At 38.6% G+C, this 27411-nt stretch overlaps 3 protein-coding genes across 3 annotated transcripts; all 3 read right to left on the reverse strand.

Moving 5' to 3' along the window:
• Positions 1-604: 604 nt before the first annotated feature.
• LOC144629639 (uncharacterized) lies at positions 605-1324 on the reverse strand. Its single transcript, XM_078487869.1, has one exon. The coding sequence runs from the start codon at positions 1289-1291 to the stop codon at positions 605-607; it is 687 nt and encodes a 228-aa protein (XP_078343995.1). The 5' UTR covers positions 1292-1324.
• A 2623-nt stretch (positions 1325-3947) lies between these two features.
• On the reverse strand, positions 3948-17224 carry LOC144630245 (uncharacterized). The gene is made up of 9 exons (XM_078488585.1): positions 17045-17224; positions 13567-13737; positions 10716-10830; positions 9746-9806; positions 8792-8904; positions 8510-8547; positions 7603-7648; positions 5242-5349; positions 3948-4341 (listed from the first exon to the last, which is right to left on the reverse strand). Exons 1-9 carry the CDS (start codon positions 17138-17140, stop codon positions 4166-4168), a joined length of 924 nt encoding a protein of 307 aa, XP_078344711.1. The 5' UTR covers positions 17141-17224; the 3' UTR covers positions 3948-4165.
• Positions 17225-21724: 4500 nt separating this feature from the next.
• LOC144630256 (AP-2 complex subunit sigma) lies at positions 21725-26207 on the reverse strand. The gene is made up of 5 exons (XM_078488595.1): positions 26136-26207; positions 25906-26055; positions 23032-23145; positions 22601-22660; positions 21725-21972 (listed from the first exon to the last, which is right to left on the reverse strand). The coding sequence occupies exons 1-5, from the start codon at positions 26136-26138 to the stop codon at positions 21871-21873; spliced, it is 429 nt and encodes a 142-aa protein (XP_078344721.1). The 5' UTR covers positions 26139-26207; the 3' UTR covers positions 21725-21870.
• Positions 26208-27411: the final 1204 nt, after the last annotated feature.

Genomic DNA, 27411 nt, shown 5'->3' on the forward strand with positions numbered 1-27411 from the left:
AGTCCTGTTATTGGCTTATCCAGTGTATCACTCTGAGGCTTCAACCTCTTCTTCTCCTTCTTCATCATCCGACTCGTTGGGGACTAACTTCTTTGTCATGACTCTGTTTAACAGGAATTTCCGTTTTTCCACCGCTGACTCGGCTGCTTCGTCAAAATCCATGTCGTCTTCGTTAATGAAGGGGTGAAGTGTTTTCATGACTTTTCGGTGTAGTGCGTCGCCTTTGATACGGTGAGCCCATTTTAAACGCTCTTAGTAGATCCTACGTAGTCTTCATCTGCTAAGGGGCAATAGGGCATTGAAAGCAATAGTCTCGACATAGTCTTTGGTTTTACCCTTATCGAGAAACCGTTTGACTTCAGCCATGAACGATTCTTTGAGATCTTCCCCCACGTTTCCACACAACGGACCCCACGGATCATAGTCAGTGTCATCGTCCTCTTCCTCTTCAGGATATTCTTCCTCTACATTTTCTTCATCGCTTCCACCTTCTGGCTCGGTGTCAAATATATCTGGTGCACGATCTGCCATTGTCTTTTTCTCCTCGTCAACGTTTCACCCAAACAGCGTGCTTCAACTGAGTAAGAGTCGTTTGAGGTGATTTCTAATATACAATTTTTGTTAGCGTTAAAGCGTCCGCCACCTTTCTTCGATACCAGCGTGGGTATCCTTCGTGCGTCAAGAGGTGGCTAAACACCCGTCTAATGTCATCGCTGGCTGGGTGAAGATCCAAGGCCAAGTACCCAAAGGGTCGTTTCGCTACTTTTTGGTACACGGTCATAATGTCTTGCCAGTAGATGGGAAAAGCTTGTAGCAGTAAATTCCTCATAGCTAGTTGGTCGCGAGGATTTTTGAAGGCTATGATGTAGTGAGCATTCCTGGAAATACACTTGCCGTATTTACCAGGTGGGAACATGTCTTGACACAGAAACAGGACGGTGATACTTTGATGATGAGAGTGTTTGGTGAACAAATCCAATAGCTCTTTATCTTCACTTCCCTCTGTCATTAGATCGTCCAACACAAGGAGTCCACCGTTCGGAAACCATTTTCGCAATTGAGAGGTCGTGGGAACACCCTCGTGAAAATGTACCCCAGCCTCTTGCATGTCTCTGAAACCATCTTGCCACGCCCCGTAACAATAATGAATGGTCTCAGGAGGTGTACTAAACGACTCTTCTGAATGATCCAAAAGTAACGACTCGGTAAAGCAAGTCTTGCCACAGCCAGATGGACCAACGACCAAAATACTCGAGGGTGTCTTGAACCGAAATGCCTCTCCCATTTCCATTCCTCCTGGGTTCCCATTGGACGGTTCAGTAGGAGATGTAGCCATTGGTGTATCCTCTCTTGTCTTTTAATCGTCTGCGACATCTATATTTCTCGTGACGGCTTCTACTGTCTGCACGACGTCTTTGACAATAACGACAGCAAAGGGACATGATTGACTTGTTGCTTGGTCGACTAAAACTGGATTAAATCAAATAAACCATTATTTTTATATTTAGCTGGCGGTTACTTGCGGCTATTGGCGGTTTTTGGTGTTTTGGGACTTTTGGCGGTAACTGGCGGATTTTGGTGGGTACTGGCGGTTTTTGGCGGTTCTTGGTGTTTTGGCGGTTACTGGCGGTTTTTGGTGTTTTGGCGGTTACTGGCAATTCTTGGTGTTTTGGCGGTTTGACGGTTACTGTGGTGGATACCCCCACCCCCAACACTCTGACTTCTCATTGGATCATAATCACCTGACACATGAGTGTAGGTGATACCCCTATCCCCCTTACGTCATAGACGAAAAAGAATGGGGCGAGTTTGTCATTGGTCAGTTCAGGATCTCGCAGTTGATTGGTTCATGAATACTACAAAAGAAGCCCAACCCTCCAGTTTTCCTCACCTGCAAACAAAGTTGGTCTTGAGTGCTTAGAAGAAACATGTGGCGAGAAAAGGAAGAAATGAAAAATTTAAAATAAGCTAAAGGAGTGAAAGAAGAAGGAGACGACGATTCGATGGGAGAAGACATCAATCAGGTTACCAGTTATTGGGACATTTTACCAGAAGAACTCAAGGGAAAAATACAATGGGAGGCTGATAGACAATATGTAGCCGACAGATTAACGCCACCGATATGGACTTCGTACCAATTAAAACCCGACACAGATGATTTTTTCACTTGGACCAGGATTTACAGCCACTTAGATCCATGTCATTATTGTGATTTATTTGTCAACCATTACACATGGAAAGTAGATGAAAGAGGAGACATTACCTAGGTGGCACCATTAGATTTGATGAAAAACGCACCTTTTCATGGGTACTACGAAAAAGGACCCACCTACGGGAAATGGTTTCACTCAAAATGTATGGACCTCTATTTGGAAGATTATTTTTCAAAGGCGAACATGATGATTTCCAGTACAGATGGATACTGTAATGTAGTGTACGTTGTTTTCAATTTATGAAACAATGAAAACGGAAGGCGCCTCAACCCACACAAGATCACACGATCGTTGAGTTCGCATCCGCTGGTCCAAAGAACTACGGCTATCGCTACAAGCGCTACAAGTTGGTCTTTGACAAACGAGTTGTGGACACGAAGGATTACTTTTCGTACCCTTACGGATACCAACCCTGCGATGAGGAAGAGGAGGAAATGTTACGAGAACTAAATGTGGCCTGGGACTAGCAGGACGACATGAACGTTGAACTCTTGCGCGAATTGTAAATACGTCCCTCACAAAACTCACTTCCGCATATACGCACATTCCCTCATTGTTACAATGTACACACACACCTTGCTTGTGTCCGAATTTGTAAAATTAGGATTTTTTGAGATTAAAGAGTTGTTAAAATATATTTGTGTGACTGTTTATGTCATACGTGACACCCTTACTTGACAAACTTATGACGTCACAAATAGTTCGACCTCTTGCATGCTTAATGACTTTGATTCTCCAAAAAATTCTGATTGGCCTAATTTGGCTACTACTTAAACCGTACTAGAGGCTACTACTTAAACCGCCGGTCTATACTAACACGCAAAGGCCTTCGCACAGGATGCCCAGGGGGTACTCAGGATTTCAAATGACGGGGATGATCAAATGGGGGCCAAAAGACACAAAAAATCCCTAGGGCTTCCAACAAAACCCAAAAAAGTCCCAAGACCAAATATAAACCCCCCAAAAAATCAACAGCAAAACATGTTTGTTTGTACTTTACAAAAGAACTACACAGCCAAGGCACTACCACAAATGTTAAGATTGTTTGTACTACCCAAAAAATACTTGCCAAATGTTTCCACCCAAAAAAGTCCTGGAGTCGAAAATTGCAAACCCGAAAAATCCTTCGATATGGTGACGTCATCAAAATGATCACAACTTGTTCAACTATGTTTGGACATTTGTTTGAAATCATTGAAGGTACTGACCCATCTAAGTATAAGAGCTGGAAACCATTGTTCAGCCTCCTTAAACTCCTTAGTAGAAGCTCCTAGTAGATTTGGTTTTGATTTTGACGCCAGGTAACCTAAGATCATGCCCTCCCTCCCTACTAATCACTCTGGGGAAGGAGGGCATGCTTTTTTCCCCTCTCCCTTTCTGCATTGAGAAAAGCCTGATCGCAGATTACAGGCCGGGATGCAACACCTTCTTGTGTGAATGTGTGGAAGTGAATACGTAGACTGTGTATTTTAAAATAGGGATCTTGAGCAATACATACCGAAACACTAATTCATTTTACTGTAAAATAAATGTTTTCGTTTAGGCAAATACAATAGGAATACCACCCCCTCCCCCGCAAATTTAACCCTGACTGTTTATGTTCTCCAGGACTAACCTGCAATCAGGCGTTGCAGAATTTAGTTGCTTCGCCTGAGTGACCGCGCTTCAAAATTTCTGACGTGATTAAATTAAAAATTCCTAGTGAGAAGTGCAAACTGACCAACAACTCAGCTATAAGATAAATAAAACACTTTATTTCATCAAAAAAAGTTACACTGCCATTTAAACTTTAACAAAAAACTGTGGAAATGAAGGAATTTGCTTAACATAACAGCCAAATAATGATTAAATATCAACAAGCTAAGCCAATATAATAAGATAATAAGTGTGAAATTGAATCTCAAGCTAAATAAAATTTCTTGAACGTATTTTCTATAAACATGCCATGACAATCACGAGTCGCTACAGCCATTAGTCTCTGTGTTGTCTGACTGTGTGTTGGTTTCAGTTTCATCTGTCAGTTCCCATGGTGGAGGAGCTTGCTCATCACATCTTTTAAGAGCAAATTTGTAAACTAAAAAGCCACTTAATCCACATGCTTGCCAATATTTCACTACATTGTATAGTCCTGGAATCAACAAAACCATAAACAACTTATATTACCAATAGAAAAATTCAGCCTAAAACAATATACCTCAGTGCGAGACTCTGCGGAATAATATAGCGATTGGGTGGTTTATTTCCCAGAGCCTCACAGTGATGTCAATCGTTTTAGGCTGAATTTTTAAAAATCAAAATTGGGCTATTTGTAAATATGTGGTATTTGATTTAGTAATTTTAGGAAGTCATTTTAAAGAAATCTCTAACCAAAACAAAGGATTAGAGGGGGACATCCCCCCTCCGGTCCCCTCCTCAAGATTCCTCACTGGATATATACTATCAGGAATGTGTTTAATATGTTGTACTGAAGGTGATAATGTACCATCCTGTATTGTTTAACTATTCATTTCTATGAATTAAGATTATTTTACAGTCATGATATCTACAAAATCTTGTTCCCACAACATACAATTTTGAGACATATGTCACTTTGTGTCAACACCTTTTTTACACATGAAGCTGGCAATGACTCAAACCAAAACTACATTAAATATTCATGAAAAGATTTTTTATGTATTGCTATTCCCATGTACTGGAAACTATGTAGAAAATTAATATAATTTTTTTATCTTCACAGCTTTAAATGGTTGGCCTTAGGGATGTCAAACTAGATGAACAAATTTCTGAAAGTGGACTTTTTAAAAGATACATGTACATGAAATACTAACACTCCAAAGAGCTGGCTTACAAATTAATTTTACTTAACGCAATGTTCGTCACTGTTAATTATAGATACTTAATTCAGTAGTAGTGGAACTTTGCACTTCTCTACAGAAACTTTGAACACTATACAGAGCTCTGTACATTAAATTGCTGAGTACACTGAATGTTTTTCTCTAAAGGCAAATAATAACGCGGGGTTTCTTACCATCATATCTGTATCCTTCTTCTGGAGCGTAAGAGCTTTTTGACTTGTATCCTCTGATGACTCGCACAGGTCTGCCGTTTTCAACATTTCTACTCAATGCCAAATTTCCTGTTTTATTAACAAAAGATAAAAGTTTACAGAAGATCCCTCAACAAAATACAATTAATAAATTGGCAATGTAGATTTCTAGTAACAGCTGCAAACTGTGAAATATTACATGATGAGCTCGAGCCTCCCTTGATAGGGGAGGGGGAGGCCGGATGGGAAGGCTGACTGCCCCTACGACAAAACCTCCATCCTTTTGAAGAAAAGGTACCCTTTCAAATTATCCTTGATCTTCATTGGAATAGCCGTTTAAAAATACGTGTGCAAAACCTTAGAGGTTACTCTGCAAAGATGTGTGTGTGGCATGCTTCTGACAGCAGATCTGGGATGAAATGCAGACCAAGGGTAAAGTAACAAAATATGAGTAACAAAGTTGTTTTACCCTGTAGGTTCCAGATACATGCATTAGTGCATACATGGTTTACAAAACCACTGATGTCCCCACTCATGTTGGTATAAACTCTTTTTAGATTAAAAATTGCCAAGAACTTATTCATAAATGTCATGGAAAATATTGACTCGCAAATACTGCTTGCTGGTGGACTTAGCTTCGGTTTACAAGGTCCAAAAACTACTCACATTTTAGAGGTTGCGAGTGTAAATTTCAAGACCTGATATTTTAGCTGGACCCTTCTTAGGAAATGATTTTGTTTGAATTAAAAATATCTGATTACCAGCTAATTCAAATTCCCAACATTACAAAATCACATGACATGGATAATTACCGTAAAAACTCGTGTATTTAGCCACACTCGTAGATAAGCCGCCATCCCAACTTATTGCGGTTTTCACTGAAATGCGAACTCTGACATTCAATCCTCAACCAACGGTTTACGCTTTTTGCTGCCGTCAATCAACTTAGCGGACCTCTCGGGAAACAGAAGTTCACTTCAATCAGGTCAAAAGGTCACGTTTCTCAGTTGTGATTGGTAGATTTCGATCCATTTTCTTTGTTTTTGTTTTTCTGTCGCCGTAATTATGATTGACGGCAGCGAAAAACGCATTCGTTGGTTGGATTTTGAATTTCAGAGTTCGCATTTCACTGAAAACCGCAATAATAAAAACTTAAGGAAAGTGTTGAGGTAAAGAAGTTGGTTGCTTGTTGGTGAAAAGCTTGACCAGATCTAATCAGATCTAATGCTGTGTAATTGGCTGCGAACTCGATTGAAATCCCAATATCTTCCAATAAACATATTAAGTCTTACTATTTTGACAAGATGTTGTCTTTCCAGAACTTTTACCAAAGGCAACAGGTTTCAATATGTTAATGTTTATTTAGTTAAGGTTTTTAGTGTTTTTCTAACCCCAGACTAGGCACTTCCAATTTACACCAACCAAAAGCAATGGTCTCATAGATAAGCCGCATCCATAAGTTAGAGAAGAAAATTTCAGCAAAAAGGTGCGGCTTATACACAAGTTTTTACGATACAATCTCAAAAACAGATTCTCTCTACAGTTATACCAATAAATTGTGACCTGAGAGTACACAAACAATACTCTATTCAAAACAAAATAGTGAAAATCTATACCCCATTTTGGAGCAAAATGGCTTGAAAAAGGTGCCTTTTGGTGCAAAATGACACCTACCTAGCTTATATATTGAAGGAGAAGTTCACTCCAGAATGGCTGACTTCAGGCTGAGTTCTTTAACGTTACCCATACATTACCAGCTCCAAGATAGCGGCGTTCAGTTGTCAACTGAAGTTTTGGGAAAGATTTTGTATGGTTATAGCGAACGTTGGAGGCTGAAATTTTAGTGAATAACATATCTCTGTATAAACTTTTTATTGGCGTAAAGAAGACAAATGGCCATTCTGGGGTGAACTTCTCCTTACATGTAGTACACTGAGATTCCAAATTTTGAGTTCTGCTTTAGACAAAATTTTTAGACACTTTTGGTGGAATCCTAATGTCTCAAACATCCAAAGAAAACAATAATCAATTCAGAAAAAATTGGAAGTTTAAAATCAGGTGTAAAATAATTTGCAGTGTTTGAGTCAGTAAAGCAAATCCAAGAGAAACAACTTTTGGTTTGAGTTATTGGGAGGTTCGGGAAATTAAGGGTTTGAAAAATAAGGATCCCACTGTATTTAAACTCCATGAATACAATTGTTAAGTGTCTGTTGTTTTATTTTTAACTGGACATGTGTATGTGTCCAGTGGAAACTATAAATAAAATGTTTAAATTTGTTTTCTTAATTGTAGAGACTCCATGTGCTATTAATTATTAAAACAAAAGGATGGTATTTTATTCACCTCTGGTTAGAGTTTGATCTTTTGACTGAGGTGCAGTCCGTAAGTTCTGTAGGAAACATACAGTTAACAAGAAATTAAAAAAAAGTTACAAAAAAATTACAATTAAAAGAAAACTGAACTTTAATGAGTAATAAAAATGCTACTCTCAACAACTTTGAGGCATGATGCTTTTTGTTAGGCAAATGTTTTGTTGTTTAACTACGTAATCAGTAGTTTTGTAGTGAAATTCAACATGAACTGAATTGAAACAAATAAATATGGTTGGTTGTCTGGGGCCATGATGCTAAATATTGTGGACATGAATTGCTAATCATAAAATATTGCATTGTACTAGGGTGATCACTCAGTCAAGGCAAAATTCAATACTATTAATATTAAGCAATTGGGTCACCAACAACAACGGTTTTAAATATGGGGACCTTTTTCCAGGAATTTGATAACTGAATGCTTTGTAAAGGGTGACCGCTTATAACTGGTTTGACAACAGGCCAATAATTGGTAAAACGGTTAATTATTAATTTTTTATTAAAAAATTTATGCTGAAGTTTCTATTATGGTACACCATATGAAGGGTGTTGATCTGTATATTCCATAAAACACTGTAGTTGATATACCCCTAAACTATAATATTATGTTATTGATCAAGCAGATCTTATTACAGTGGTTAATTTTAGTTACCATGCACATCACATACTGATGTATTAGGTAGCTAGGCAAAAAAGATTCAGAAGTTATACGGGTGGTCAATCATGTCACAAATAGGGGATGAGGTCCAATTTCATACTTTCAAAATGCAGGTTTTTTTTCAGACAATTTGGTGCCACTCAATTCATATAAAGTGGACAAGAAAATATTGACCAAGTTATGCACTCTTAGAGGTTAAAAGGGTTTATGACAATAACAGTACCTTGGGATTAGCTTTTGTGCCCTTTAAATCTCTTCCACCTGCAAACAACAAAGCATTCTAGTTTAACTGTTTTGTTTACAGCCATATTTATGTAAACATGAACCTGAATACATTATTCAGTAAACTAAATACTATGGTCAAAAGAATATAGTGGTACTGGGTACTTACTGATTGCAGAGGCCATTAAACATAAATTTAACAATACACAACAAAACTGTAACAATAATTGTGATCCATGTGATATTCTGGGTAGGGCTAACTGCACAGTAACTGTTAGTATACCTTCTCCAGTGTATGTGAAACACACTCCGTAATCAAGGTCATCTTCATATCCTCCAGAGAGAGCAAGTGAGTAACATCCTTCATCACTTCCATGTATACCAGCCACTGTTGGCCTGTCAATACACCACAGAGATCATTAATATACAGTATTTTCCTCATATAAATGCCAGGTCAAACCTGTATTTTTTTTTAAAATAAACACCAGATCAATGCCCCAAAGTTAATTTGTGGTCCAGTTACCAGTGGCAAGTAAATATACATTGTCTTGAATCGTCTTTATTTTATTTATTTTATTTTACAAGAGGGCAGCACCTAACAGTCTTGCGACAAACAAACCTGTGGCCCTCAAATTCCTAATTGAATTGGAATTTAGAACTGTTGATTTTGAGGGAGGAAGACTGGAGAACCCGGAGAAAAATCCTCAGAGCAAGGACAAGAACCAACAACAAACTCAACCCACGTATGACGCCGGGTCCGGGAATTGAACCCGGGACACATTCGGTGGGAGGCGAGCACTGACTCACCACTTCGCCATCCCTGCTCCCCTAAATAGCACTGTTACATCAATTATGGTATGCTGCTTTGGAAATATCTTAAAACGTTCAAAGAAACAGGGCTGTAACCAGACCTTTGCCTCTTGCTAGTTACGGCCTTGAGAAAAAAGTGTACCCGGTAATTTAAAGTTCTGGCATAACATAACCTGCTGGATGGATACCACACGACAAAATAAAACATAGGAATGTTTGTGTTAAAAAATTATTTGTAAAATTGTATTCTCTCATTGATTGAGGATTACATACAAAAGGGAAGGGGGATTGAGGCATAGTAATTTCTAATTAAAATAATTCATGCAGGAGTTGGCCCACTTCTTGTAAACTTTTGCAAAACAACATTTCCCTGTTGTTTTGTTGTCATTCTTTACTTTTTGATGGGCAAGTAAAGTTTGCTACCTACCTGTGAACTCCATCAATACAGCAAGCCAGCCTTGTACTCCACCATGTTCCTACTGGAGAACCTAATGACAGCAAGGGATCATTAGATCAGTAGGCCAGTCAAACCAACCCATGTAGCTGAAAATGTGTTTAAACATTCCAACAAGAAGGGCATCGGAGGTGTGATGTGATTTTATTGCAAATCATCAAGCAAGCAAGAATCATTGTAGAAAAGAAATAACAGCTTGTCTGAAAGACTGTGCAAATGGTGTGCAGCGAAACTAAGAAAGACATGTGAAGGACTGTCATTCAATATCGCCTCAAAAAATTGGCAAGAAGTCATTAATGCCGTTGTCAAGCACATTCAATTGAAACCGGAAATACTTTGTCTCTACCGGAAAGGAAACACTTTGACTAGGTCATGAATAATTAAAATCCACCAATCAGCACATTGCATCCAAAATTTGGACATGATCACTTGATATCCTGACAGATGGGTGCAGGCTTATCTACTCAGCGCTTTGTACCTCGTTACCGGCGCTTTTCGCCGTCCGTCCGAGGGCTCTGGATAGCCTGTGCGCAGGCTACAATTTTTATTAAGAAATGATCAAATACAAACCACGGTGCTACAGTTAATTACATACACTTTTCCAAATGATTACCAAAATGAATCAAGTTAATTTATGTGTGTACATACAAGTAAGAAATTTGCTAAAAAAAAAAACTTTCTGTGCAAAAAAATGATTACCAAAATAAATCAAGTTATAATAATTTAATATGTGTTTTGTATTCTGTGTACTCTTCCTCTCACAGATTTCAATTTATCAAATCATATCAACACACACTAAAAGGTTTTCAAAAAAAACTCTGCCCAGATGGTCTTGATGTAGTGGATCATCACTGTAGTGTAGCAACCACTTCAAACAGCATTTTTTTCAGAAACTAAATATAATTTAAATTATATCATTTCATCCCAACCCTGTTTGGTTTACCTGGTATTTCTCCAAATACATTTTCTCTGTTTTTTGGTGCTCTCAAGGGTTTCTTGTAATCTTCATCATCCTCATCCTCAAAGTTATAGTTCTGTTCCTGCAACTCACTGGGTTCCTTATTCAAAAGAGAAAGATACAGTATTACCTGATTGTATGTTACTTTTAGTATGCTGACCTTAACACAAAGAGACATACACCTTTTTTCAACTTTTTTTGCTTGTTTACAAGCAAAAAGTAGGAGAATAGCGTTTACATTGGGTAAAATCTGAACTGGAAGGGATCGCATTCTTGTTAACTCTCAAGGGACTGTTTTAATTTTTCAAGGGAATACTTTCCGCTGTGGGTGATCAAAGCGCGTGGCTTGTAAAGTGTCACTCTATAGTTGTGCTTCAGCACTTCCGTTCTTAAAGAAAAATCGTGACTTGTCAAATTTACAAACGTTATATAACAATCAAAAACGTGAGTAGCCCAAATCTTACGTCACATAACCAAATAAGAATGTAAGGGGTTCAGCGCTAGAAGGCAGCGAAGTTTAAAACGATTAAGAACGCAATTTGTCATGGTACAAGTCTTTAGGCGCTAATATTAATTTAACCTAAAACGATTAACAACGCAAATTTGTACTCGTACAAGTCTTTCACACACTAAAACGTTGCTAATAGTTAACCAAAGGGAACTAATTTCGTGACAATTGATTATTTCTGCTGAGTTGCACAATTTAGAATTGCAACATCTAGCGAAGCGCACTATTACTTAAAATAGATTTCGCCGCATGATACCCCCCGCGTGAGTCGGACAACAATTTTAGTTTTGGCAAAGGCTTTGTATGGAGGGGATGCATTCTTGACAAAAAAAAGGGCGAGAAAGGCACAATTTGAAGCCGAGATTCTCGAAAGGCTCGAAAAATGATAGATTCCAAAACATTTTTGCTTTAGTAAGTGAAAAAACAGATTGAAGGTATCCAAAAAATGGCCCAAAAGATCAGGCAATGACACCTTGATTCCCACTGCAAAATTATTCAGGCTGCCGAGAAATTTAAGCGGCGGATAGCGAATTACTATTGAATTATATAATTGCAAAGGATAGCACTTGTATGTTCGCTTCATTTAGGCCCCGGAAAGATCGTCGGTTGCAAGAAATTCAGAATTCTTCCCGAATTTGACGGCACTGATCGCCGGCCATCCGATCTCATTTCGACACGATAGATAGAGGGCGAAAATATTATGCTATTCAAACGCCTTTCTAATGGAATTGACGGCAGGGTTTGATTTTAATATTAAATTTAAATTTATCCCCATTACTATTACAGACTGCAGCTACAGCTGCCGAGCTCGATCAGTCTATATTAAATACGCGACAATTGTGTAACGAAATTGACCTCTATAAATATTCGGGTCAGGCAAGGAGACCGATCGGACGAGCGTTTCTTTGTGTAATTTTGTGGTGGCATAAATCTGAGGTTAGCTCTGTTGTGTTGCAAAATGTGCCACTATAAAGAACAGTGTAAACGTTTTGCATTTCTCATAAAAATAAATGTTTTCTTTCAGCAAATCCCGGCAGCAAATCGGGCCTTTATAATCCATTCAATAACTGAGAGTAAAACATTTTACACATTTATTGAATAATCGCTCTGTTTGACAAACCTTTTGTTTCAAACCACGGTTTAACCTTTCTACGTTGCACAGGTAAGGCTTTCTCTCGAATTCCGAGCCATGAATCTGGCCATGGTTTTGTGAAACAATCGCTTTTAAATATGCCTCCAAAGTGCCCACCAACCATACATTGTTCTTACAGAGAGCGGTTTGTTTGTTCGAATTTTGTCTGACTCACACCGGGGGTCAAATTCTGTGACGTCATTAGTGCGCTTCGCTAATTGCAACATCATTAAATGTGTTAAGTGATATTAACAAGTGTTTTTGTAGCCTGTTGTGAAATTACTTCCAGTGGAAGCAGTAAACACTCAACGTTTCTTCTGCTCAGAAGTTAATGCATCGCCATTAGAAAAATAAACAGCAACGGTTTTACTGGAAATGTAGTCGTTAGAAATGGCATGTGTAGCCGTAAGGTAAAGAATAACGCGAGGAGAAGCGGCTTTTGTTAATGTTCAAACAAAAATTTACTTCTCAATGTGGGGTTAAGATTGCGTGATGAGACAAAAGGTAACTCTGTTGTGCGTAACCTAACCTGCGATCAGGCGTTATTTTTCTCGCTCAACGGAAAAATGAGCCTTCCCTGAGCCTTCCCTCCGCCTTTTTAACCAAGCCAAAGTATATGAGTCGCAAAGCACCCAGCCGTCGCGACTGACAAATACATGCAGCATTTCCTCCGCGAAAATAAAAAAAATGCTTGAACTGAAAGACGTTTAAATTCTTCCATGATATGTTCGAACAACAATGCCCAGCATAAACCTTCTACTCATACTAACTTCATGCAAAAAAGTCGACATCTCGAAGAGATCTTTGATTATTCATAAGGGCAAGGTTACTGATTTTACACAGCATATTTTTGGAATCAAGTCAGTGTCTTTATCGGAAAATTAACGTACCTTATTCAATGGTTTAACATACACGTATAATAGAAGCTGATATTTTACGAGCAACGAGCGAAATGTCCCCTCCTATTATACGTTAAATCATTGAATAAAAGCATTTATTGTACCACTTTTTTTCAATAAGTTTGGGTATTCCGTAAGTTTGTCTGTCCGTATTTTTGCCCTGTTCTGATCTACAGTGTAATAACATGATGGCATATTTTGCGCGTTCTAAATAAATTGCCCTAAATAAATATTATACGGTAAAATAGTGCAAAAGTGGTATAATCAATAATTTAAAAGCATTAGAAGCAACTTAACCTGTCCTTTTAGCCGGCGGGAAGATCTCCGCAATCTAAGGCGATATCTATCTTCACAAATCGGTTCATCATCAGTTGTTACTTCTTTGACCTTTGTCTCTTGCCTTTTTCTCTTAACTCCACTGGTTTGTGTTGGCTTCTTTGTAATGGGTTTACTAGCAACAAACTGACACTGAATAAAAGTAAAACATCAGTACATGGCATGCTCGTCATGTGGGTGGTGTGTGGCCTAACAGTTAGCTAACAGTTAGTGCACTGGATGGAGTCACTGAGACTGTCCTTTTTGGAAAAACACCACTCTCAAAGTGCCTGTTTCCACCTTAGTGTATAAATGGGAAAACAGCAGATGTAATGATAAGGGATAACCCTGCAATGGACTGGCAATTACAACAGGTTTTATATACTTTTTAATCAACGACAAGGAAAAACTGAAATTGTTAAAAGGGTGCTTATTTCCAAACTCGGAGCACAAATATAATTTAAAAGCGTGAAATATTTTGTCTGATATCACCCAGACTTTATCAGTCAATGAGGTGTTTTTTTTTCAAGATGAATGTTAAGAAGTTATTCAATGCCTCGGGGGAGTTAAAATTCTGTCATTTTGTACAGCCCCCTAAGATACCTTGATGCCCATAGCAATGGTATTCTGTCCTGAACACCCTTAGTGATACCACAATCCATGCTACCCACCTCCAACAAGACATCACTAGCAGCCCCGCCCCCTGCATATAGGAGTGCCCCCCGTCATTAGGCTTTACGTATCAGTCAATTCCAAGTGAGATCATCCCTCCTGGGCAACCTCTAGGAATTTGACTGCTACTGAGGCCCAGTTAATGGGGAATTTGATCGCACAGATGCCTGGATGGTAACGCATTTGACTGTTGATAAAAATTGTGTCAAACCATGATAAAGCCCTAGCGACCTCAAGCGATGAAGTAAGTATTTGGTTACGTTAATGTAAAGTTGGTTCAACGGGTCCGCCAACGCGGTGAGTTACACTGAGTGAGTTATCATGTGAGTTAACGATGGTGTGAGTTGCCAAATATTGAAAATTCAATATTTGGCCAGTGAAGTTTCCTTCTGACACGTTGTTCTGCACGTGGTAATCCTTGTCCGAGAATACACTGTGTTATTTTTCGACAAGACTAAAGAAAACCTTTCTTATGCTCAGGCACTTAAATGTAACCTTGGTGGCTTTGCAGGTAAGTAACACTGTTTCTGTATTAATATTTGTATTGGCTCGATAGCATTTGAAGGAAGCAAATGTTTATCTCACCATTCTAGCTTGTGACGGAAAATCGAGCAGTTTGAGATTTGGCAGGACAAATATTGAAAATTCAAGATTTGGCAGGACAAATATTGAAAATTCAAGATTTGGCAGGCCAAATATTGAAAATTCAAGATTTTGCTGAACAAATCTTGAAAATTCAAGATTTGGCAACTCACCACTGTTTAACTCACTGACTTAACTCACCATTGATAACTCTCCCTGTTACCAAACCCTGGTTCAACATATCTTTTCCTGTTAAAATAAGGTTTAAAGTGACGGTTTCACAGTAACGCGCATGCGTGAGGTGTCATACTGCTTCCAGAATAAGTCATACGGGTCAACACTAAATTCAAAGTAGCGATTGTTTGTTAAATCCGAATGAATCCGTCGTTAAACAATGTCATCCGTCGTTCCGCTTAGACAAACTGAAGTCATCTATTTCTCAAGTACCTGTGAGTGATGTTTTGTCGACTGATTGAGGCGTTTGGGCAACGAAAAAGCCATTTAACATACAGAGTCTTGTAAACGACATCATGATCGACCGGCGACGGGACGTTCTCAAGAGTACTTGCCGATCGAAAAGATAACAGATCAATCTGGTGTGGTGCTAAGCGGTCTTGTGTGGCTTACAGAAGGATCTGTCATTTTGAAATTCATAATTATAGAATGTGCGGGTTCCTATGAACTGAGTGTTTTGATGTGCTTGAAAAAAATTTATAGGTGTGATGTGACAGTGGACGTGATAAGTCTCAAACAAGTGATCACACAGATTGTTTGCTCACTGCATAAAGATCACAAGGTTCTCTTGCAAAACAAAATACAGCGGTAGATTGTTGATACCATTTAGAAAATAGCTACAAGGAGTTATAACTATTTTGGATCGCGGCATAAGCTAAGAAATCTCATGTCCACATCAACGTTTTCGTGATTGTATTCCTGCAATACAAAATTGAACTCGAACATACGTTTCAATCTATCCAATTTATCTTCACAGCAACTTCATGCGAGTGAGAGAATTCTATCAAACTAGAGGCGTTGAATGTACAAGCTTCAAAGTATAAGGAAAACAGAACTTTCTCGTTTTACGCTTTTTATCAATCATTCCAGACATATAAACAAAGCAATGCAGAGGTATCTTGCCATGTAGCTCACCACATGATTTGCAAGGAAAATCTTTCGATTTGCTTTCATCTTTCCAGTTATCTTTCCTTGAGCACTCATCATAACACTATCAGTTGAATTATTTACCAGATGCTGGCGAAATTTTCAGCATGAGCTTTGAAATTGTGAAGAGAGTCGATTGAACAAGTCACACGAGTCAATCGATCAGCTTACACGAAAATTCCATGACACAGACAAAATACGCGCAGGATTTGCATAATTGACATATCACTTCCGATAGGTCTATAAACAATAGAAGTGATTTTGCTTGCGTCATACCGTATTTATTCGATTTAGCGCCCAACCTCGAATAAGCGCCCACCTCGAATAAGCGCCCACCCTGAAGGTAGAAAAAGTTAATAAGCGCCCAGCCTCGAATAACCGCCCACCCCACCCCTCTTAATTGAGGGCACAAGAGGAATTTTGATTATTTTTGAAGTTGAGATTAAAAAAAAATGACTATCCCGAAAACCGAGTTTTTTTAGCTTTTTTACTGAAACTTTTAATGAATATTTAATTTCAGCTTTCGTTCACCTTCACATTTAGTTATTGATAATTGTTGTTTTCTTGCAAAATAAACGTATAACTTGCTAAAAATGGTGAAAATTTAATAAGCGCCCAGCCTCGAATAAGCGCCCACCTCGAATAAGCGCCCACCCTCAAGGTCCAAAAATTTAATAAGCGCCCAGGGCGGTAAATCGAATAAATACGGTAACTTGTACATGCGCAGTACCGTGAAAATGTCCCTTTAAGTGTTTGTTTAGACCTTGCGTTAACAAGAAAACCCAACTGACAATAACATTACAGCCTCAACCGCTAGAGCATTTTGCCCGGGGGGCAGGGGGTGGGTCATGATCTCACTTGGAATTGACTGATTATCATGCACAAAATGAGATAAGTCGAGACGACGCATGTACAAGCATCGAAAAGCAGAAGCAGAGGCAAAGAGGTTCTTAGCAATACCAGTTCAGTGAACATCTTTTTCCGACGAAGTTAACAAGCTGCACATGTTTACACGTGAGTCCGCGACATGTACACATGCACTAACCTTCAATTTGTCAAGTCCTAAACTGGCCAGTATTTTCTTGTTTTCATCGATGTTCCTTTGTCTCTGTAACTCGTACTCGCTTATTTGCCCGTTCATAATAGAAAAACGTTTCCCTCGAGCTGAAAAACCCGCGAGATTGATATCAGTATGCAGCCTCAATGACTCGTGCAACTTACTTACCAGGGTCCTTCCTTACCAGGGAAAGACGACCACCCGCTGACCGTGGACTGTGGGAGCAAGTTGGGGACCAAGTTGGGCGGACAGTTGGGCGTTGTTCGGGATCAATTGGAATTCGAGTAAGCGTTCGTCGGGCGTTCGTTCCCGTAATATTTAACAATCATTCTTTGAAATCGAGGTAAATAGCGGTAGAATATTTTTTCTGCTGCTACTCAAAAAGGTTCTTTCATATATACCAAAAGACATGACATACCGGTACCTTATTTTAGAAAATTAATGAAGCATGTTATTTTTGAATAATGATCAGCCTTTTTGCAAAGTAAAAAACAATTCCCCGGAGCTACGAGCCACCTTAAATTTTCGAAAATTTAAGGTGGCTCTAAAACTGCTCCAGAATCATTTTTAAGCGATGACGTCATCGCTTATTGTCATCGCATGAAGGGGGATCTTAGTCTGTCGCGATCGAACAAAAATCAAGTTTAACTTCACAAGAAATCGCCACGTAGAACACAAAAGCAAAATACTCCCGTGCAGTTACCTTATTGTTACTTATTTTCGCGGGAACTTAATTTCGCGAAAATGGAACGGGCATGTCAAAATACTAGTTTACATCAACAAACAGTAAGTCTCAAAACTAACACAACTGATTTTAATTTCCTACGGAAATAGTTTCCAATGGCAATGAACAAAACCACATTACAAAACGAAACTTAAAACAGTTTGACGCGTTCTTTTGTAACAAAGTAGAGCTAGTTTGACCACTGTACCAAGGTAATTATACATGATGGGATTTATTTTATTCAGTAGACAGAAATTTCTAATTGTTATAATATAAAGGGCCGCAGTGAGCAAGAGACCGTTTGACCTTTCTTTAAAAGCTTGCTCGCGCGTATCGTATGTTGTTCATCAGATGTCGCACTATAATATAACACAATCTCTGTTGAGACAATTGCAACATAGGGAAATCGAAAAAAATTAAAAATATAAAATAAAATATAACTGTTAATCAACGAAGCAAATCTACAAAGAAAATGTATTAATTGCATCCTTTGCCTGTGAATTTATAAGTACTGTATTTATTTAAATTCAATCAGATCCTAACTATGCTATTTATACAATCACTAACACTGCTTATGTTTGAAAAATGTACGCTGCAGTTGGATAACAGTCTTTTTCATGCACAAGGTGTCAGCTACTTTTATCTACGATACGATAAGTTTTTGACAAATTTCCTCAAACCTATGTAAGACCCCTTGTGAAACGTCATCGCTTCTGCATGCATTGCTTGCCATTTATTTGACTTTGCAAAAAGACCAGACTCGTTTTTGAGATACAAGGACTAAAAGGGTGCTATGGTTACCAGTGAAAGTATTCACAAATTGTTTGTCAATGACTGGGCATTTGTTTATTACCATTTTTGTAGTGATAACTGACAAATGTTTGTAGCACTGACTCATCAAAGTATATGACAGCTGGAAAGTACTGAAAACTGTTTTGAACTACAAAATGGTTATTATGGATGGCTTCTAACTGTCATATCTTGGGCTTCTTCAGTATCCTGGGTTTAGTTTTTCAGCATGTTTGTTTCATTGGGGGTTGCCTTCATTTTCGGTAGTCATGTCCATATTTGGTGAGTGACGTGCCAGAACACAAACCCCCCTCACACAACTTACATTTTTCTCCGTTGAAATCAACACCACAGGTAGCGTGCATTTAGAAGCAAAATCTGTAGCATTGATTTGATAAAATTTACATTATTTTAAAATTATGACGACGTCACAAAAACTTCATTACATCATACTTTTTTTCAGTAACACGAATTTCTACAAATATTCCATCACCCCCTTTAAGTTACACTTCCAGAAGAAACTATTCAAACAACGTTTTGTTGCTGTTAAAATATCTGCTTTATTCCTTATATAAAAAAAGTCACAGTTTCAACTGATTTCAAGAGTGGTAGTATAAAACTTGTTACAGTTACAGTACAATTAAACGTTTTGTTGCAATAAAAATGTCTGCCTTTGTCGGTGTCAATAAAACGTGTGTCCATGACTATCTGGGAGCTCACTTAATATGGACACAACGTAATACAGACACTTTGGCATGTCCCATGTGTTTCCGTACTGTACAACAACTGAACAATGGCCAGGTTGTGGTGGTAAAAACTGCTAATAAGCAAGCTTAAGAGAATTGTGATGAAAATTTCAAAGCTAGATTAAAGTCCTGGAGGATAAATTTCTGAACGCCGAGGTATAAAAACGCTGAGAAAACCTCAGGTTTTATGGAATCAGCAAGGAAGGCGAAACGGAGAACTCTTGTGATGTGCTCAAAGATTACGTGGACCGCGTACCGAGGCTTGCACAATCAATATTGATGGTCAAAGCAAGCATTATTGAATTGAATGGGTGTCCAGTGAAAACAATTCAGTGAATTTGTAGAATCCAAAGTCTCTATATGCTCCGTACTTGACAATGAATTGTATGGAGGTATATCTATGACAAAATTCAATACTCAGAAGTTGAAATAAAATTATCGAAATCAGGAATGCATCAATCCAAAGTTGAATGGCAACAATCCGATTCAGCAAATAGCTATAATGCAAAAAGGCAAAACGCCAGAAGGCAAAACCCTAGAAGGCATCATACAAACAGGCATCACGCTAAAAGGCATAACGCAAACAGGCATAACGCAAGTAGGCAAAACGCAAATAGGCATAACGCAAACAGGCATCACGCAGACAGGCATCACGCAAACAGGCATCACGCAAACAGGCATAACGCAAACTGGCAAAACGCAAATAGGCATCACGCTAAGAGGCAAAACGCAAACAGGCATAACGAAACAAGCATATCGCAGACAGGCATCACGCAAACAAGCATAACGCAAACAGGCAAAACACGAAGAGGAACGTCCCCAGAGCCTGCGGGTTATCAGTCAGCGGTGACCGAACTGCCCAAGAAGCTCACGGGATCGCTGCGGATCCCAAAATGGCTGAAGGAAGTTCGCGACAGTCTGTGTCTTCCCTCTTAAACGAGGCGATCCGCCTCTTAAGTGATCATCAGCCAGTGTCAAATACCGTTGAACCGAACCCGTCAAGATCAAAAATAGCTGCGGACAATTTCAGGTAAGAATTCGGGTTTAAAATAGGTGCAGCAGATGTTGACATATACAAGGCAAAAGCGAGGGGCCTGGGGACGAGAATTATTTGCGTGATCCCCGCTTGCGTGATGTCCGCTTGCGTTTTGCCTCTTTGCGTTATGCCTCTGCGTGATGCCTGCCTGCGTTTTGCCTGTTTGCGTTATGCCTATTTGCGTTTTGCCAGTTTGCGTTATGCCTCTTTGCGTGATGCCTGTCTGTGTGATGCCTGTTTGCGTTATGCCTATTTGCGTTTTGCCTACTTGCGTTATGCCTGTTTGCGTTATGCCTTTTAGCGTGATGCCTGTTTGTATGATGCCTTCTAGGGTTTTGCCTTCTGGCGTTTTGTCTTTTTGCATTATAGCTATTTGCTGAATCGGATTGTTGCCATTCAACTTTGGATTGATGCATTCCTGATTTCAATAATTTTATTTCAACTTCTGAGTATTGAATTTTGTCATAGATATACCTCCATAGAATTGGAATTACTCAGAAACTCTCTATGATTCATATTGCACAAAGCGTTTGCACATTCGTTTCCATTAAGTCGAACATCACAAGAAAACACTCAGCTCATCAAAATTGCAATATTTGATTAAATTCACAGTGCACGCTAGCTCGAGCTAAATGGCATAATCTTGTTTTTTTACAAGCTTGGTTAAGGTTAATTTCACCAAACAGTGATCTGGGAAACTTCACAGCGTTTAGGTCGAATTTCAAGTAACTTACTTCAAAACTGAAAATGTTGTTGAGTGTGTCGTTTCTGTGTAAAAAGCATTCGCACACAAATTCTTGTTTTTTCCAACACCATATGGTACTTGGCAAAACTGAATATTCAAAGGGTCTGAGAGCGCATTACACGTTTCAACCCCTTATGAGCTTCTGGTTCGCTAAGATGCAAAGACTATTGGTGTTGTTAGGCTTGTGTGTATACCAAATTGAAGAAACATTGACCCTCATGAACGATAAGACCAAATGGGATTTTGGATAGACAGCACTAGTAAGCTTAGAAACATTTCATTTTTTATCATCAAGACAAGATATTTTCTTTTTTGAGAGCTTTACGAGTATGATTTACGCTGTCTGTCTTAATATAATGTTCATTCTGTCATTGACAGTGATTACACACGTCTTAACGAGCTCCTGAGCTCCTCCGTGTCGCGTGAGTAAATAAATTACAATTTTTTTACTTCTTTTGATTTCCCAGTAAGTATTTGGGCCAAATTGTTTATGTTTTAGGCTTTTCATGGGTCAACATTTCTTTAATCAGGTATATCTATTGTCTTTTTTCCTTTTTCGAGCATTTTTATGTCACAACCGACTCCAATGAACATTAATTTTACTTTGTAAAAAAAATAAGTCAAATAGTGGTAGTATGGCCCAGTCAAATAACATTAGACTGGCTAGTTTATTAAAAAAGACTAGCAAGGGAACTACATTTAATATATACAGGACTGCGTGACTACTTTAATGTTTCATTAAGTGTTGCTTTATAAAGTCCATATTAACAAACATCATTCTAATTGCTGTAGCATTTGAAGCTGCTTTAAGACTTTGCTCTGACTCGTCTCTCTGATCTCACCAGCTAAAAACATCTCATCAACAACAGAATATACCTGAAGGAAGAATTTCAAAACAAATTAGTCATCAAAAAGCAGCGTCCAAAATTGGAAGGTAACTAGAAAACAATTTTTGTTGAATACTGTTATTAAAATCAACATAATCATGGGGTAATTAGATTTTTTTAACCTCCTGAGAAACTGACTTCAACATTGAAGCTACTCAGTCTCAAGCTTTGGATTATTTGGATTATACTCGAGTTCACAAATGCACGTAATTGGCTAACAAGTAGTGATGTAGCAATTTCAACAACTTAACTAATAAACAATTAATTTTGATGGACTTTGTTTACAATCATGTAGTTTCCTTTGTTTCTTTACTTTTCAAGATACACAAATCACTCCTATGTACAGTACTTTAGTAGTAATATGGATTTTTGGGCAAATTACTTAACCTTAGAAGTTACAACTGGCCGTGATGAGCATTAGCCTTTGTTTCACTTATGAAGTTATAACCTTTGACCAAAAAATGCATCAACGTAACCACTGCTTCTCACAGCAAACAATTTTAGTTGTTTTTAGGATGTAGTATTCAACATGTGGTTTGTTAACTTCAGTCAAAATTAAAGGTCAATTTGAGCAAAAATTTCAACCAGAAGCTTTAGATGAATATCATTGGCTTTACCTTGTAAAAGTTGAACACCAAGTCCAACTCACAGACATTATGAAAAAATTCATTCAAGACCTAGAAAGGAAAGTGCCACATGAATTAGCTTTGCATCTTTATTTACTACACAGACTGAAGTATGCTGAACATGTGGTGGGATGATGAAAAAAAATTAATACACATCAGTATTATTCCAACACACACAATCAGTTTCTATAAACAATATTCCTTGATTGAAGGCATCAAGTAAATGCAATCACTGATGAGTTTGCAAACTTGCAAAGTTCAGTTGCGCCAAAGTTGGGAAGTTTGTTCCGAAGTTCGCAATTTGATTGTCTAACTCGCAACGTAATTGGCTACTTCGTAATGTAGTTCCCAATTTCCCAACAAACTTCGTAACGTGGCACGGTATAATTGACTGTAACAAAGAACCAAAATGCCACCCTCACCTCCACAAAGTTATGAATGGCCTCTAGATAATATAAGTTGTTATCATGCACATCCACACAGAAACAGAAGTACAGTCCAGCATAACGGCGATATACAATCTTGAAATTACGAAACTGAAACCAGAAAAGAAATGTTATTCTAAACATGAACCAATTCACCTAGTATAACTTTTGAATTAGAATTAAGCTAAATTTCAGACACATCTTAAGTATACTCCTGCTTCCCCATCTTTCTCTGACCCAGTTGTCTTGCCATCACCCCTGCTTGCGACTCCAAGGCCAAATATGCAAACAAAATTATCCAATGATTTCCCCATCAAAAACACTTGCATTGCATTGCAATGTAATTATTATATTTTACATTTTGCTTTCTCCCTATTTTTCTGCTTCCATCAGGCTTTTAGCCAGGTGGAAGTCCAGGAGTCCTATGGATGGCCACTTTTTAGAGAAAATAATATGAATAATATTACACAGTCGCAGTGGGATACAGTCGACAGCTTCATTTACAAAATTATTCAGACCTTGTGACAAGAATTATTTTTTGTTTATTTACAACCAAGGTCAAGATGAGCGTACATAATCATATCTTAGATAATGTAGGCAAATGGACTGGTAGGCGAATCAACTTGTAGGCGACACATCTGACTCATGGGAAACATTGTCTCAATTTTAATAACCAGTCACGAAATGTGAGACACAGATGCATTTTACAGTAAAAAGGCTTTGTGACTCAAATTTCGGACAGTATTTTGACCTCTGTTTGCATTTATTTTACCCCTACTTAGTAGTCAGATTTTATTCTGGTCTGCAGTCTGGGCCATTCCATTTTATATCCACACCCCCCTGTTGACGAGGTAAGTTGAAATTTACCCCCTAAGAAAAAAAGACCAAAGTGCCTACATGATGCCCCCCTCAGAAAAACCCATTTTTTTCTTAACCCCATCAGAAAAAAGACCACTTTTTGCTCATTTTTTACTTACCCCCTCAGAAAGAATCAATGGTGCAGACATCTTTTAGACCTCTTAAGAAAAATTCGTCAATGGGGGGGGGGGTATTTTTTTGGAATGGCTCTCTGCATTGCACTGTAGACTGCAGTCTACAGTCTTCAGTCACACTGACTGGTTTCAATTAAGCTTCTTGTTATTTCTTGTTGCTTCTTGTTATACTACAGTTGCAGTGTCAAATAACTTGTTACAGCTGCTTGAAAAAGCTCAAATTCAATAAGGACAATAAGTTTGGGCCTCACCAACTACATTGTAAACTTTGATATTTTACAGGACCTGAACAATCGATGGAATCGATAATCGATGGCAATCGATCGCTAAAATTTTTGTGACTATCGATTGTCATCGATTATCAATTTCATCGATAATCGATGACAATCGATCAGTTAACTAACATCGATTTTCATCGATTACCAATTCAATCGATCATTTTACTGCCATCGTTTTTCATTTGATCGAATTTGACTAGTGTATTTGTTAAATACGTTCACTTTAAAACACACGGTCTCTCTTGTATGTTATATTTTATTAGCAACAACAATGATAACCTTTCCAAAAAATGTCAATACCACGAGAAACTTACTAACTTAACAGTGATAAGGCAATAATTATTTAAAACAAACGTTTTGAGCTTAAGTCTTATTCGTCTCCATCAACGAAGCGTTCGCTTTTAGGTCTGGTTTGCTTTCGAACCAACTCCTGGCAAAGTAAATAGAAATCACAACTTACAGAATTCCTCGCTGTCTAAGTACAATGTAATTTTTCTAAAATTTTGTCTTGTAGTCCACTAAACGGCCGCCTTCGATGTCATAAACATCTTCTCGCTCGTCCGAAATATTTCAAATCAAACAGTAGCAGAGAGAACTCAAAAATACGTCTTCCGTCTGTCGGAACGAAAACGAGAGAACAGTGGGAGTCTGGGGATGAGTTTCGCCTGTCACGTCCGCCATTTTGACTCGGTCACGAAGAACGAAGTGTCTTTGGCCCGGGGGGGGGGGGTACTCCCATAAATTTCGGATAGGGGTGTGCCGCCAAGGTTCTTAAACCCTGACCCTATTTAAGGATAAAGAAAGCGAAAATTGATACCCTATTTAAGGCCCAAAACGGAAAACGACACCCTATTCAAGGGAAGGAGAAGCATTCCGTGACGACCCAAATAACGGCTAACCATGCACGGCAAGACACAAATCTTTATAAAATCGCTTTACTAATACCTGAACAGAAAATTTTGTTTTAAGATACCTTTTTTTCGTTTAGCTGAGCGTTTATTTTAGCTAATAAAATTTAGGTACCCTATCTAAGGATCACACCGGGAACACATTGCCAAAAGGAGCAAAAATGATACCCTATTTAAGGACTGAGAACCTCAAAATCGGGCGGCACATACCTATATAGGCCACATATGGGAGTACCCCCCCCCCCCGGGTCTTTGGAATTCTAGCGCTAGCAAACAGTCAGTGGGAAACTCAAATGAAAAACAGAAACATTAAAGCAGTAGCTTATGATGTAAACTTCATCTCAATAGAAAGGAGCTTTATTATTTTTTTACAAAACAACGTATGTAAGTATTTACTTCATGCTTCGGATTGATTGTGTGTTTAATGCCAATCGATGGCAATCGATGAAGTTCGCGACCACCAAAGTGTGATTATCGATTGATCATCGATTGGCCGATGCCAATCGACAGTAATTAATCGATTGTCATCGATTGATCGATTGATTTTCCGATCATCGATTTTCATCGATTGTTCAGGTCCTGTATTTTAGCTTAAAGGGCTCTTTAAATCTGTCGAGAGATCACTGGGTTGTCCTAAAATGTATAAGCTTATCACAGATCGACTACTAGAGCTCCTTATCTCTGTTGATGTACCTCTACGAAGTTGGTGTGCTTAGCATCTCTGACGGTAACCAGCGCATGAACTTCTTCGATAAGTTTCTGTTTCTCGTCATCGTCAAAATTCATATACCATTTTGCCAGTCTGGTTTTCCCTGCTCGATTTTGGATCAGAATAAACCGAATCTTAAAAGAAACAAAATAAATTGATAGCTTAAGTCATTGGAAAACAGGGCAGGGAAATATAAAGCGTATATGTAACTCACCATTGCCCTCAAACTCTACTGAAGAAGTTATCTTCAGTATTCTGTCATCCAAGATGGCCGCAATAGGTGGAGTGAGCCCGCAGGGCGTTATGGGGCAAGGTAGTTTTTAACGTAACTTCCGGTTGTGACCCTGCCCTTTTAGGTTCGGAGTCTTCGAGGAAGTGAGTCGTAGGTCTAGTAGAGAATTTCGTTGCAAGGAATCAAAGTTAAAATGTGCAAGAAATTTTTTAAAACCAAAAAATCCCGAACAAGTTATGAATTGAGCTGGTTCCCAGGCCACCAGGTTAAAAAAGAAGAAGACTGAAATCCAAACGGCGGGGGTAGCGTGTCTAGTGTAGATTCGGCCTCGTGCTTTCATCAGTTACTGCGTTTAAAATACTCGATGTTTGGAACCTCTGATGAAACACTCGCACTCGTTATTGATATATTACTGGATTCAACAGACCTGTGAAATACACTTGACCAAGAAATACGGAATAAAAAAATCATTCCAGGATATACATTAATATGGATTTTCTCCTATTGTGCACATGATTTTTCCAGTCTAGTATTTCTTCCAAGCATGCGAAGGCATGCAACTTAGTTGAATCTATTGAACTTGATGGTGACTTCCTTAGCTTTTGACAGCAGATGTTTCCCGTCTTGAAGAAGTAGAAGCGAGTCCCTAACAGTGTTTTAACTAATAACGGATCTGCAGTAGAGTCAATTAACATGAATTAAGTTCTTGTAACGCAAAGCCCCTGCCGCTGAACAGGTAATCAATTTAACAGAATTGGATAAAATTCAGTGGTGAACTATAAGGGCTGATAGCGTCTCTTCGCGGATACCGTAAAATTCTGGTTGTAATTATAAGTCCTGGGCTTATACAGCTTCGTAAGCAAGGGGTTTTGGGTTGGCTTATTAACGGAGGGGCTTATATCAAGGGGGGGGGGGGGGCGCTTATAAATGGTATTAAATAAACATTTCAGAATAAGTCACGACCCGGCAGTGTTGACCGAAATACGTTTTGAAGTTGAAAAGTCAAAATAAAGCAACATTTAGCCCTGGTTTATATCCGGGACGCTTATAACAGGATGTATTTTTTGTTTCCAGGTAGATGGACCTATAACCAGGGGGGTTTATAGGCGGGTCTAAAAACCAGAATTTTGAAAATGATCGCTCGCACGTTGCTCATTAAATGGGGAGCAGGGTTGGCGCAGTGGTGAGAGCGTTCTTGCCTCCCACCAACGTGGCCCAAGTTCGATTCCGGCCCGGTGCCATGTGTGGGTTGCGTTTG

This window comes from Oculina patagonica, chromosome 11 (genome assembly GCF_052425735.1).
Source record: "Oculina patagonica isolate OP01 chromosome 11, crgOcupat, whole genome shotgun sequence".
NCBI lineage: Eukaryota > Metazoa > Cnidaria > Anthozoa > Scleractinia > Oculinidae > Oculina > Oculina patagonica.